Source organism: Protopterus annectens, chromosome 5.part0 (assembly GCF_019279795.1).
Source record: "Protopterus annectens isolate FY-2018-M chromosome 5.part0, PAN1.0, whole genome shotgun sequence".
Taxonomy (NCBI): domain Eukaryota; kingdom Metazoa; phylum Chordata; order Ceratodontiformes; family Protopteridae; genus Protopterus; species Protopterus annectens.
The window spans coordinates 971598914-971613950 of NC_056735.1; the positions used below are offsets into that span (position 1 = coordinate 971598914).

Consider the following 15037-nt stretch of genomic DNA (forward strand, 5'->3'; position numbering starts at 1 on the left):
GAGCACAAAATAGATCTAAGTGCTAGTTTAACAAGTTATGTAAAAGAAGACAATTTCTTTCTAAAGAAGGTGTGAAATTGTGAGTTGCATTTCTTTAATCAAAATGGTTCTTTTTCAATCACAAATGTTGCCAGATGCAAATAAAAAAAGACGTATCAAAGTTACAGTGTGTGACACACCACGATTTCAAACAGCATATCAGCTCTTAATAAAATGTCAAATTTTGACTACATAGCAGTATTTAATATCCAACTATCATGAGGGAGTGGACATTAATTCATTTAACTGCAATTAAAAATGTCATGTTAGATGAAAGAAATAAGCTTTTAGGCAAAATGATTTAATGGTCTTTGTAACTATCAAAATGTCAAACTGCACATTAGATCAAAAGTTGGGGCATAGATAGGAATGCATCAGTGTCTAGTATGATATGCTCAAGTGCTTTGAAAAGATACGATATGTTATTCTATAACAAGTAAAATGACATCTTAATGGAACTGTTATTTGCTGGAGGCCTTACAGTTGTCAAATGGATAGAATATGCAATAATAGAAATAGTTAAGGTCAGCTAAAAAGTCCAAAATTAAAAAAAAATGGCAGTTAGGATTTATCCAAGCTTACATGGAAGTAATCTTATTTAGTAGATTAAAAACAGCAAAGCTAGCCTGGCATGCATATTAAAGAAACATATGAATCAGTGTAAGATACTCTTGTGATGCATTTTCTTCAAAATGTCACAGCTGTACAGTCAACATATGCTAAAGGTATGTGTGATAGCTGACGGTCTACACTGTACTATTTATTGTATGTTAATAGACATTTAAAGTAATAGAATAACGTGTTCATAATCTTGTTGAGGAATTAATTTACAATATACACATTTGCATTCCTTGTTAAGGTTTAGGTTTAATAACAAGCCTATGAATGCAATTAAACATGTCAGATGTTCAGAAATAGTAGCACTTTTGCAAAGCTTTTATTAATGCAAGCCATTTTTATACCTCATTTCATGAAATGTGGCTAAAGTGGATGGTTATGTATCTCAGATCCATGTTTTTGAACTTAAGTGCAAAAATATGGATTTGAGATGCATACCTAGCCATTTTTCATGAAACTAGTTTAGAAAAAGTAACATTAGAGCATGTTAACTGGTGTGTCACATAAGTACTACATTTAATGAATATCAACAGCTCTGTAAAGTGCTACCACTAAGTGAATATGAGCCATTGCATTTTTTTAGATTATGAAATAACAAAAATTGTTTCTACTTTATTTATATATCTCCACTACATTTATTATGAGGGCTTCTACTGAAGATTTATTATAGGCTAGCATGCTGCAGGTGTATTTTTTTTCTCAGGACACATGAAGATTTATTGGTATACAGACTCCAAGGCTGGTACTGCCAAGTACAATAAACAATAACTAGAGCAAAGGAGCACTTGATTTAGTCACAAAAACTATGGTATAGCTTGCTATTTTATTTACCAGTTCTAGAAAATTCATATCATACATTGACAATGTATTCTTTACAACCTTGGAAAACAAGTAAAAAAGGCACTGACAGACTTTTTGAGCATTACAAACTCATCTTCCTGAGCAGTAGTTAACTTTGCTATGAAGAAACTGTACTAAAAAAATCAATGGAAAGATACATATAAAAACAAAACACAAAATGTCTGAACAATTTTAGGAAACTTAACTGTCTTATTCTTTTCTTTTCTAACATATAGTTCGTCAGTATGCAGATATCTGCTTATTTAACACGGCACAATACAAGTGTCCTGTTGCAATGGAAGAAGCAGAGTAAGTAGCACGTTGTTCAACTTAAGCTGTCTCTTGTCACATGATCCATTTTCTAGAAGCTTTGTCATAGATACTGAGTCTACATGCATGAGGGAGTGTCTTAGCCTCTATAACACAGGCCTTAATGCATGTTAATTGATTTATTCTTCTGTACCTGTAGAAGCTTACACTGGATTTTCTGCAACTTTGTATTAATCCAGCACTTTTATATTTTTATGTATAGTGAAAATGTCAAACTTATAATCATCACCATTAATATTGGCAGATAACAATGAGACATACAGAGGTTTATGACTGGATTGCTGACAATGTTAATGTGTTCAAGAAAGTGATCCAAAAAGCTTACCTCAAGAGGAAAGGCTTGAGATGTAAATTTCTTGAATCGGTTTCAAAAAACATATTAACAAATTCTTTATGATCGGAGACCTGATCAAAATTATCTGTAGTACAAGGAGAGTTCTAGCTGCCCCAATGTATAACAAGTTAAAAAAATGTAAAACTGTTTGATAGTTTAACCTCTGTCACACACTTTGCATTGCCAAACAATGGCCAGAAGCAAACTACATCTCTCATCATCCAACAACTTTAAAAGCATTTACCCGTCTCAGCCAAACTTCAGTTGCTAGTGTGGTAGCATGAAGTATGTATTTTTCCAGCGCAGTTTTATGGTGACTGCTGTTCATGTGGCTGTATGACCATCGTTAATCACAAGTTTCTTATTGCAAATATTGCAATAACAAGGTTATTTTCCCATTTTTCAGTGTACTCGACATACTCAATGCATTATATAAGGTGTTATACATATACATTGTCAGATAAAGTGAATCAGTAGAATTCACTTTTGCCAGTTTGCACAGTGCACTAGTACAGGCAGCAAGACACTGCATTTCATAAAAAAAACATTGGGCTGGATTCACGAAGGCTTGCATGGAGAGTAGAGTAAGACTCCAGCAAGCCAACATATCCGCCGAGCGATCCAGGAACAGCCATCAGGGGCGTGCAACTGAGCTCCCTAAACTAGTCCTACACGGACAGGGCTGGGATATGCAAATTACCTCAATTGCAGGCGAAAGCCATGCAAATGAGGTAAGTTTGTGATCCAGGAAACCCGAACCTGTCCGAGTAGGAGTAGTGTTATCTGCAGAAATGTACTCAGTTGATAACTGAGTACGGTTCTGCAAATAGCAAAACGGAGCCATGTCAGCAGTAAAAAAAGCATGCATTCACAGGAGGAAGCATGCCAATGGACAAACATATGGCCATTGCCAATGGGAAGTGATGCAAATTAAAATTAAAAATACTTTTTTTTTTAATCCCGATCTCCGGGGTTTAACTGTAGTGCAGCGCCACGCAAACGCACTGCACCCTAAAAAGCAGAAAATCAGTAATTAAGATCCACAAATGTGGATGTCATAGCTAAAATGAATTAACAATGCAAGGGAATGGCAGACTGAAGACAACATGGCCACCGAGTAGAGGTTGCTAAGGGGGGAAGCTCAGTCTAAGAGATGTAACTAAGCATTAGTAGGCAGTCCTATGCAAATGAGAGTTATGATAGTGAATCGTAAGTCCATATAGCAAATGAGCACAGTCAGTGGAGTGTAGGAGTAGGATAAGAGGAGTAACAGAGTAGAAGATAGGTGACATCACGAGGGGGGTATGTATGAAAGGAGTGCAGCTCATTGGAGCAGAGTGACATGTGTCAGCTTGCATTAACATAACAGTGAAAGAGGTGTGTCAACAGGTAGGCCAGGTAAAGTCAAGAAATCGAAGGTGTATGCTGTGGATAACACCAAAGTTTCTTGCTGAGCGTGCATGCGCGCGTGTGCGCACCAGTAAACCCAAGTAAGAGAGTGTGCACGCGTGAAAGCATATGTAGGCTCCAGTAAGCATATGTAAGGCTGTGTAAACAGTTGTAAGCGTGATTGCGCCGGTGTGCACGCGTTTTAACAGGAATAAGCAGGTTTTAGGTCATGTAAGCATGTGTGTGCGCATGTGAGCAGGTGTGCCCTTGTTTGTGCTTGTTTGCGTGGTGCTGCCCCCTGAGGAAACAGAAAGGGAAAAGGAAGCACAATAAATAGTAGGAAGTAAACCAGGGAGTACTAGCACAGCTAACAGGTGAAAACAATTGGAATCAGCCAATTACACAGGCATTACACAAGCCCAACCCAGCCCAGCACTTAAAACTCAGCAAAAAACATTCCAGTATGGGTTCTCAGACACACTGCAACACTGCAGTAAGCTAATAGAAATGAAAACTAAAAAAGCTTTACTGAGACAAAGAAATGTTAGGGGCTGCCATTGCTATCATAAGGCGACATGTGCAACATGCTGAGGGTGGTGACAATGCAAATGCTGCTGAGCAACCCACAGTGAGGAGACGGAGAAGAGTGTACAGGCCTAGGGTAACCTACCAGGGGCTACATGAGCTGGAGATAGTGGAGCGCTATAGAGTGGACCGAGACCTCATGCAGCCAATTGTTGAGCTGTGCAGGCCACGCCTCACACACAGAAACAACAGAGGGGAACCCATCCCAGTGGAAACCAAGGTATGTGTTGGCCTAAGAATATTAGCAACAGATACCTTCCAGAGACCAACTGGTGATATGATGGGGATTTCACAGGCATCAGCATCCAGGGTACTGCACCAGTTCCTGAATGCCATGGCAGCACATTTCGGTGATCATGTATATTTCCCCAATTCCCATGAGGTATTGGCCAGCAATATGCGTCTCTTCCAGTAAATAGCGGAATACCCTGAGGTAGTGGGTGCAATAGACTGCACGCACATTTGCATTAAAGCACCAGCCGGTGAGCGGGGTAGGGTCTACTATAACCACAAGGGTTACCCCTCCATCAACTGCCAGGTCGTGTGTGATGCCCAGGGCATAATAATGAATGTGTGTGCTGGCTGCCTTGGAAGCTACCATGACTCCCATATCTGGCATCTGTCACAGCTGTACCAGACATTTGCCAATGGGGACATCCCCCATGGTCACCTAGTGGGGGATGCTGGATATGCACTCGAGCTGTGGCTGATGACACCCATCAGAAATGCACACACGCCTGAACAGGAACACCATATTGAGGCACACGCACGAACACGGAATGTAATTGAGCGTGTGTTTGGGCTGCTCAAGTCATGGTTCCAGTGCCTGGACACATCCGGTGGAGCCTTGCAGTACTCACCAACTACATGTACTCAAATAGTCATGATATGTGCTATGTTACACAATATGATCCTGCAAAAACAGCTGCAGCAGGAGCAGCATAGGGCCGGGCACAACAGCCTCCCACCATTGCCAAGGCCATCACAGGCAGAGTGTGACTCGGAGGAGGAACAACCTGAGCCTGCCCCAGTAGGCAGAAGGAGGTGTGCCCAGTATGCCCTGGCCTTGGCAAAGAGGCAACGCATAGCACATACACTGGCCCAGTAGGAACCCTGGAAATGATACCTCTCTCCGACATGCACAAAGAGTAAAAGGGATGCCTAACATGACACTACCTGTCCTCAAACATGTATAGGGAGTGTAGTATGTGCATCCGACATAGGCAGCCCTGCAGCACCACCCAAGGCATGATTGCCATCTGTTAAGCAATATAAAGCAGTGCTAAACAGCTTTCAGCACCAATCAGTATATGTAAACAAAATTGCACACACTAAGTAGCACAACAACAGGCAATGTTCAGCAATAATGTGCACTGTCCAGCAATGTTGGGCAACATTGAGCAATGTTTTTCAAGTCTGGTCAAATGTGTGTATAGTTCATCAAAAGCAGGTTAACAGGTTCATATTTGCTTCACTTACCCTGAAGCAGTCTGTTCTGCCATGTATGAAAATATGAAGCAGTGACAGTCCTCGAACCCAGGATACAGTGCACTATAGTCAGAGAACAGAACCACTAAACCATGACAGTATGTCAATGGTCAGCTTGCATGAGAAAATGTTGATAAGTCAATGCTAAGTATCTAATGGAAACCCTGCATGCATAGCATAATCCCTGTCGAGTCAAGACACAAAGGTGAGGCCTGCAGTAATACTAGAACCTGATATTCAACACACATATAGTATAAATGTTAATATTGATAATGTTGATACACGGCAACAAACACAGTGGACCTCAGACAGCAACATACTGTAAGGTCACACTGGGCATGCTCACACACTTGGAACTATGAGAAAAATATGTCTGGCAACAAAACACTGAAAGTCTGAACTGGGCATGCTCACACACTTAGGTAAAGTCTGACTACAGCAGTGGGCCACACATATCCCACAGTTGCAAGTGTCAACCAAAGAACCCCGCACTATTCACCAATCCACTATGTGCACACAGTGATATGACAACGGACACAATATAAAATAGTGAAATACTGTCACAATCAAATATGTAATGCAGAAACCTAGGTTGTTCATAGGAAGTGGTAAAGCAAAAAGGAAACAAAACCTTCAACCAGTACCATCACTGAACAATGTGCATCCTGAACATCAGCATAGGTTCTAAGGTTGACACTAGGCTATCTGCCCTAGGGTATGTAGAAGCCTAGCCACAGTGTGTTTGTAGTCTGCAATCACGCTAGTTCAGTAGACTGTGCCTGCCAATAGTAGGTCACCCAAGATATCACACATATGTTCATGTCAGTCTGGCTCTGTCTAGCAAAGACCCATAACATATCCCAGGGCTAAACATACGAACACCCGTCCACCTGTGAAAATGTCACCTGTAGGTGCTCATTGTGGGTCTGTGCATATGTGGTACTGTGATCACATTCCTTAGTGATTGGAGCCTCTGGGATGGTAAAATGGCCCTCCAGCATGTCCTATTAACAGCATTACCCATGTACCTGTCCCTGGAGCATGTAGCTGTTAGGGACTTCGATATCCTCATGTGGAGCCTGTCCATCAATGCTGTGATGGACATGGCATCAAAGAAAAGGCACAGACTGCATCCAAGTAGGCATTAAGCAACCGAGGAGAGCTGGGGTCACCATAGCCAAACTGTGCATACCATCTGTGTGAGTCCCTAGATCCACTTGGTATGTAAATCAGTGTACATTTCAGTCACTGCAGGTGTTGGGTAAGGTACAACCGAAATGGGCCATTGTATCCAAGCATGTGCCAGATAACTACAGGGTCACAATGACCCCACCTGATCTGGATGTAAAACTGTATGGGATAAGGTTGCCCAAATAGAAGGTGTGTCCAACAACATTGGCAAAATGAATGTCAAAGGCAAGAGTACTAAGTATTCATGTCCACAAATCACAAACCACACACACTGTACATGATGTAACATCACCTATGTGGTAATGTGTGCGCACGATGTTACTACCAAAGGTGATGACTATGCATCTAAAGTAAGGTGGCTGTAGGCCATGGCTCTGGCACCAGTCAGCCATCTCTGTGAGACCCTTTCTGAGGATGCCTGTGCCAGCTGTGGAGTCGAATATGGCACACAGTTTGCAACCATCTGCAAACATGGTCATTTATATTCCCCCTGTGTTAGCCAGTATGTATCAGAAATATACACAGAACAAGAGAGGTCCCAGGACTGAGCCCTGTGGGATGCCACGTGTAACTGGTGTATAGTCAGACATGACACCTGCAATACTGACCATGTGTGTGCTATCCATGATCCAGTTAGCAATCCAGAATGTGACATTTGTGTAGATATTGAATCCGGTGATCTAATGTGTAAAGGCCAAGTGGGGTATTGTGTAGAAGTGGTGTGTGAGCCCCAGGTAGGCTGTGTGGACAACCCTGTGTACTACTCTGGACCTGTTACCTGTTTAAAGACATCAGACATCTGCAAGAGGCAAGATATACCCACAACAACACCAAATTGTGTAGGATCCAGTGTCTGTAGGTTCAAAATGTGTATGTGTATGTGTTCCATGATGATACACTCCATAGCATAGCAGACCAGGATAGTTAGGCATATATTGTGATAATGTCCAGGGCCTCTTGTGGCACCAGCACTGTGTAGCAGGTACACTGTAGCTGTACGCCATTCCATGGGTACACATCCCGTAGTAACTGTGATATTGAACAGTGACATAATGTGAGTGTGAAGTTTGTCATGAATCTCGTGTATGCCACAGTCAGGGACACTATCTGGTCCCACTGATGCTGTGTTGTCTGCTATGGAGAGGGAAGCACACACATGTCCATCTGTGATGTCAGGGAGGCTACACCCTGTTGTGATGGACATGTGCACTGCAGGGGGGATGGTGGGGAAACATTCCCACTGAACCTGTTGTCCAGGATGTTCGCAATGTCAGTGGGTTCACCGTATCATTTGTAATTATGCAGTAACTCACAGCATATCGGTGAGTTCCCACACAGGTCCCTAACATAACTAAATAAGGCCTTGTGATTGTCCACAGTGTCTGTTGCAAGTGTCCGGTAGAAGTGGGCCTTAGATGAATCAACAATTGATCGTAGCTATACCATAGTACTGATCAGAGATGCCTTCCAGATTGTGATTGTGCTCCAAAATGTAGTGGCCTCCCCTGTCCATGTACAGCTCAGTAATGGCTGTGGTCCAGTAGACAGGTCCCCTGCCTTAGAAGAAGTGAGTCTTGTAGTTATCTGGTATAGCATGATCCATGAATACCAGTAGTTGTCCATAGAATGTGCTTGTAAAGTTTGTAATTGTCTGAGCCGTGATTAACACCGTCCCAGGGTCATTGAGGGATACCACCTTAGTTTGTACAAGTGTGATGTTTGCTCATGAGAAGTATGTCACTGAGATCACATAGGATGTGTGTGTGTATGGGATATGTATGTCTAGTGAGCTGAATGTATGTTCCGACCTCAACAAGTACAGGTATACCTCTGTTGTGGAACATAGAGTCCCCATGTGTGTGATGATCAGGTACCACGTGTATAACCCCCTGTGGGTGCGTGGACCAGGTCTGCCCTAGCAGTTGAGTGTAGCAATCTTAGCAACTGTTGTGCCAGGGTGTCACTGCTTGAGTAGTATACCCAGTCAATGTTTGTGCATTGGAAGTCACATAATATAATGGTGGTTGGTGAGACCTTCACATTCCCCAGTGTTCCCAGGAATAATGCCTGTTGTGCCCATGTTTGGGAGTGTGGTCTGTCACAGTCTACAAACTGAAATGCAGTTATGACCACTCTCAGTTGCACATGTACTTTCCCCAATGTATTGTGCACTGCTACCAACCTGGAGGTGTGTGTATGAATGATGTATATGGAATACCCCCTATTGTTGTTGTCCAGACCGAGTCCTGTGTCTGAAAAACATGGTATGACGTAAAACATGTTAGTGCTGCTGTGTTTCTGTGGTCCTGGACCAGGTGTTTGTTACTGCACATATATCGACAGATGCCATACTGATGTGAGTCCTGAGCGCATGCATTCTGAGGGTTGAGCATCAGTTGTTGAGCACCATCACTCTCTGTTTCCTGTGCCTTGTAACGTCTATGGCTGTGGTTATGTCATCTGACCCTTGCTTCAAACAGCCACTATGTGTGTGTCAAGAGCCTAAGGCAGTCTGTGAAAGTCTAGGGGTGACAGCTGCATGGCGACCATAGCGAATGTACATGGCATGTTGAGAATGTAATCCCAGGCTGACAGACACTGGATCCTCTGTGAATGACAACAGTATGTTAGACAACTGTTCCAAATGAACATGTCATCTGTATAATGTGACATAGTACTTGGTGAGGGTAAGATGCTACACAAGGTCAGGGTCATACTGTCCTGGCCTACATGATCAGAGAGCCCCTCTAAGTCTACTCTCATGTAGTCCAGGGAGGAATGTCTGAGTGTCCACACACCGGAATGCTCAATGATGGAGCCATATATGTACTTGCAGTGGAGTGACAACAGTGCATGTGTCATGTGGCATATCCTGGCACGCAACACACAGCACAAAGTGACCTTCACCTTGTTCTGCCTGGTGAGTGGGATGTCATTGTGACTGACAATTACACTCACCTAATACAGTTGTATGAGGTGTGTTGTGTAGGCCTAAGGTTAGTGACTGTGTGGCACAATGACTCTGTGAACTATGTGATGATATGTGTGTATGGTTGTGTGTTAGCAGTAGTGTGTGTGTGTCTGCTTTGGATGTCTCAGCTGCTTATGCAGAGTACAATTAGATGTTCCAAGTATGTCATTGTGTGCCAATGTATACGGTTTGCTGTTTTCATAGGTGCATGTGTGACTGTAGTTGTGGTGTGTGTGGTTACCTTCACCACCTGATAGACTGTGCTAGTCATGGCCTGGGAGAGCTCAGCTTCCTGTCCGTCTATACAGTTGCACCTCCCACAGATATCTGACTTTGTTGGTAGGAGGACAGTGTTACCTGTGTACATAAAGCAGTTGTAACAATGCGTCAGACCTCCAATATGCACCAGCTGGACTGGAGAGCACACACAAACCAACCTTTGGACATGCCAGGATATAATGATGACATACACTGTCGACTGATCACAAAGGATCAGTAGTGTGTCCAGTGTGTAAAAGAGTATAACAGGGTTTTAGTGTTCAGCTTTGATGTTGCTGTGGAAAGATAGTCTGCAAAGGAGTACAGACAGAAACATTACACCTCCATTAGCTAGGTGAGACTTATCGATGTACAGTTATATATGTCCTGAGTCAGGGTCAACTGTACCTGTCTGACAATGTCAACATCCTGTCAGACAGGCCCATACATACATACCCACCTCCCAGTGACAGAAGACCCTGACATCATACCAGGAGATATCACATGTAGAATGTGTAAACTGGTCCCCACAATGCCAAAGGAATCCCATCACGTGGATAACAATGTTTCCCCATATGTGTCATACGTGAATGACAGGAGAAACAGACACTGCACATGAAAAGTCTGTGGAGCCTCACACTCTCTACAGGATATTAAACCGTTGAATGTGCTACAGCAGCATGTGTCACACCCCACAAGTCTTGGTGCACAACACACCATGGGAACTATATTCCTATATGCATACAAAGTCCGAAATGCTAGTCCATGTAGTCCATCTTGATTGCAGTCAGGAACAGAGATATTGTAAACCAACAAACACACAAAACAAACACCTGTGGTATGTTAATGAGCACAGGATGTTCCCCAAACCTGCTGGACAACTTGCAAGGCAGCCACCAAGGACAAACATCACTGACAGGAGCAACACAGGTCCCACATAGACCTCGAGTAGCCCTCTACCAACATCACAGACACATGTGGTATCCACAAAACCTACAATCCGTGCATGAATATGTATTGTCATATGAAGGAATGGTAATATGTCCATGGATAGAGCACACCAGGTATGAATTGTGTATTCCTGTTCAAGATGTTCACACCCACTGACCCACAAGGTTCATTTGTGGCATTGCATAGCACTATGTGCAAACACATAACCATGTCCAGTCTGATGTCAGCAACCTACAAACATAGCATGTGAAAAATGACCACACAATAAAGCATATAGCGTGTTGTGTTAATGTGTATCACACTAGTATCATAACGTTAGGTAGTGGTTTGAATCCTGTAATTGCTGAGTGTGTGAAACTGGCTGTGAGAAGAGTAGCCTTTTTGGAGACTGTGGAAATACAGTGGTAGTGGTGAATCCCTCATTGCCGAGTGTGATGGTGTCAGCATCCAACAAATAGAGCTTCTGACATGAATGCATCCAGTAACGCAAATAGTGCATCGTGTTAATGCGTATCCCACTAGTGGCATAGCATAGTTCGGTAGGAGTTTGAGTCCTGCAATTACTGTGTGTGTGTGGGATTGGCTGTGAAAAGAGTAGCCTTTTTGGAGACTGTGGAAATACAGTAGTAGTGGTGAATCCCCCTTTGCCAAGTGTGATGATGTCAGCATCCTACAAATATAGCCTTTAAAACAAATGCACCCAATAAAGCAAATAGCACGTCGTGTTAATGCGTAACTCACTAGAGTCATAACATAGGTAGGTAGGGGTTTGAATCCTGCAATTGCTGAGTGCATGTGTATGTGTGTGTTTGAGATTAGCTTTGAAAAGTGTGGCATTTTTGGAGACTGTGGAAATACAGTAGGAGTGGTGAATCCCCTTTGCCAAGTGTGATGATGTCAGCATCCTACAAATAGAGCTTTTGAAATGAATGCATCCAATAAAACAGATAGTGCGCTGTGTAAATGCATATCTCACTAGTGTCATGACATAGTTAGGTAGAAATTTGAGTTCTGCAAATGCCGTGTGTGATTTCCCTTGACAGGAGTGGCCTTTTTGGAGACTGTGGAAACACACTCTAAAAGAGGTATATCCCTCTTTGTAAAGTCTGATGGTGTCAGTATCCTACAAATATTCAAGGAGAACAAAAGCCACCCAGTAATGCCTATAGCATGCTGTGTTACTGTGTATCTCTCCAGTAGCATAACATAGTTAGGTAAGGTTTTGAATCCTGCAAATGCTGAGTGTGAATGTGTGTGTGTGAGATTGGCTTTGAGAAGAATGGCCTTTTCAGAGACAGTGGAAATACAGAAGTAGTGGTGAATCCCCCTTTGCTACGTGTGCTGATGTCAGCATCCTACAAATAGAGCCTTTGAAATGAATGCACCCAATACAGCAGCTAGCATATTGTGTTAATGCATATCCCACTAGTGTCATAACATAGTCAGGTAGAGGTTTGAGTCCTGCAAACGCTGTGGGTGTGTGTGTGCCACAGGTGGTCAATGCAGTGTGTGTTTTGCTTTTGCAACAGTATGACATATGTTTCAAACAGTATGTGCATTACACACATCGGGTATCTACGTGTCATATAGATTTGAGTACATGTGACCCCAATCGGTACATATGTGTGAAGCCTGCATAATACATGAATACATTTGTAACCTTTGGCAGATTGTGCTGCTGCTTCTCAGATCATAGGCCACATAAGTATGTCTGCATCAAGACCGGCCAATGTAGTGACCCACGGCAAGGGACATCCCTGCCACACACATCCATGACACATACTGTAGAGGACTGTGAGTGAGGGTAATTGCTGGGGTATATGTTGGACATGTTCATACACAACAATGACTGGCAATGATGGACAGTCATGATAGGTGTGCACCAGCCCTGTGGATATGCATGCAGGCCCCTAATGTGTTATGTGAAACATCGAGGGACCCCACAATACCTATGGATATGTGGATACAAAGGGACAGATTACATAACACATGTCTGTCTGTACACAGTGGTACCCAACATACATGTTCAGGGCTACCACCTATGTGGTATTGTCGGGATAGTCTGTATAGTGAATGTGGATGACCATGCCATAGATGGTGTACTGCTATACAGCATGTATTGGTCAACAGGTATCTGTCTGTATGATACCCTTGTGTAGGATATGCGTCCCATCCGGGGAATGCAGTGTAGGCCACTGCATGCATTACCAGATGTGGATGGACATATCCCTAGTTTGTTTGCATGTAGCGAAGAGGGCTTTATGCCACACAGGTGTGGTCCCAGGAACGTGTGGCGGTCAATACCACTGGTTACTGTCATAGTATAGTACTGGAAGGATACAACTGTTACTGAGTTCCCCACAACTGTGAGTAATTTGTCAGGACATCATTTAATGATTGGTTGTAGTCATGCTGTTGAGGTGGTGTATACAGCCAGACTGCAGATCATTGACAGATATCAACGGTATCACCCACAGCATACTGCCAACCCATGTCATACACACATGTGTACCCATGTCAGTACATATCTGTAGTAGAATGCATACTGGCCATCGAAAGATACCATGACATGTTAACAATGTGTAGAACAGGGTATGTCGCACATCCCACATGTCCACTATGCACGTACATGCAGACAGTGTGCACACACCATGTTCACAGATGTACACCTGCTAATTTGTAATGCACACATCACACACATACTGTCCACTCACTAACACATGCTGTCAACACAGTACACTTCATCCAAGTGGCACATGGGAGGACAATACATACTCAGACCTAATACTGGTGTAAACAATGCTACGATGACTATCACAGCTGTGATGCATACTGCCTGCTCAGTTATACCTACAGGGATATCAGTACACCTTCGTGTTGGCAACCTGCTACTATTGCTACACTGCTAGTATGTCACCCTGTGCATCAGAACCATGTTAGCCTATTCCTGCATCAATGTGACAGATGACAGGAGGTGGCACAGGTGTCATCATATGCACAGGGTGTGTTGTAGTTTTGCCAGAGCCCGACATTGACCCATCCACTCGGCATGTCTGTGTGTGTGTGTGTGTGTGTGTGTGTGTGTGTGTGTGTGTGTGTGTGTGTGTGTGTGTGTGTGCGGGACAACAGTACTGCATGGGCCAATGTTGATGTAATGTGTGCGTGTATGCATGAGCCCTAGTTGTATGGTAAATGTGTGTGTGATTGCATGCACACAACTCCACCATGTGGCTGCCATATACGGGCGGTTGTGGGACAGCCACGGACTGTGCCTGCTAGGCCATACAGATCACTGTCTCTGGCCATGGACACTGTACCTGTGCCTAGCAGGGGTGCTACGGGCAGTATCGGGTACCAATCCTGACTGGGTGCTATCATCAGAGGCAGAGGTATGATGACTGGACCCATGTCCCTGCTGGTACTGGCCAGTGCCACGTGCACATGGTCTAGTAGGATGGTCAATGGACAGGCCAGTCCCAGTATTGCTGGTGCTGGTACTGCCACTACAGGAGCGGCCGTGGTCTGTGGTCCGTCCACAATTGATGCCAGATGATGCTGTAGCTGGCGTGCATCTGCGTCGGCCTCTCATCCTTCCCACACAGTCCTGGCTCATGGCGAACACATTGTTGAGGACATCTAATGTCTCCCTCCAATGGCTATCAATGACCTCGGTGTAATTCCGGATGGCACCGGCAAGGTCACGTATGCTGTCATTGATAGCAGTGTAATGGTCCCTCTGCACCCTTAGTCCCTGTCGGGTGTACAGTTCCATACGTGCCTGTGCCTGCATTACATCCCAGAACATACTGGAGGTTGTAATACCTCCGGGGGCACATTTGCCAGGAGCAGTATGACCAGTGGTGCTCCCCCGAGAACCCCTGTACATCCGCCTATGTGGGACCGTTCCGGTACTCTGGCTATGGCTGCTGTGAGGGGATGCACGTGCTATAGGTACAACACACTCCTGGTCAATGCCAACTGTATGCTGTCCCTCAGCTATGGCCATTGGTGACGAGGGATGTATTGGCAGTATGAGTGTGCGC

General features: G+C 43.8%; 1 protein-coding gene across 1 annotated transcript in view; it reads left to right on the forward strand.

Moving 5' to 3' along the window:
* Positions 1 to 15037, forward strand: part of LOC122802299 (beta-arrestin-1) — a 915058-nt gene that overhangs the window by 732339 nt on the left and 167682 nt on the right. Inside the window, exon 11 of the mRNA XM_044071946.1 lies at positions 1734 to 1806. Coding sequence (XP_043927881.1) covers positions 1734 to 1806 — 73 coding nt within the window. The remainder of the gene's footprint in view (positions 1 to 1733; positions 1807 to 15037) is intronic.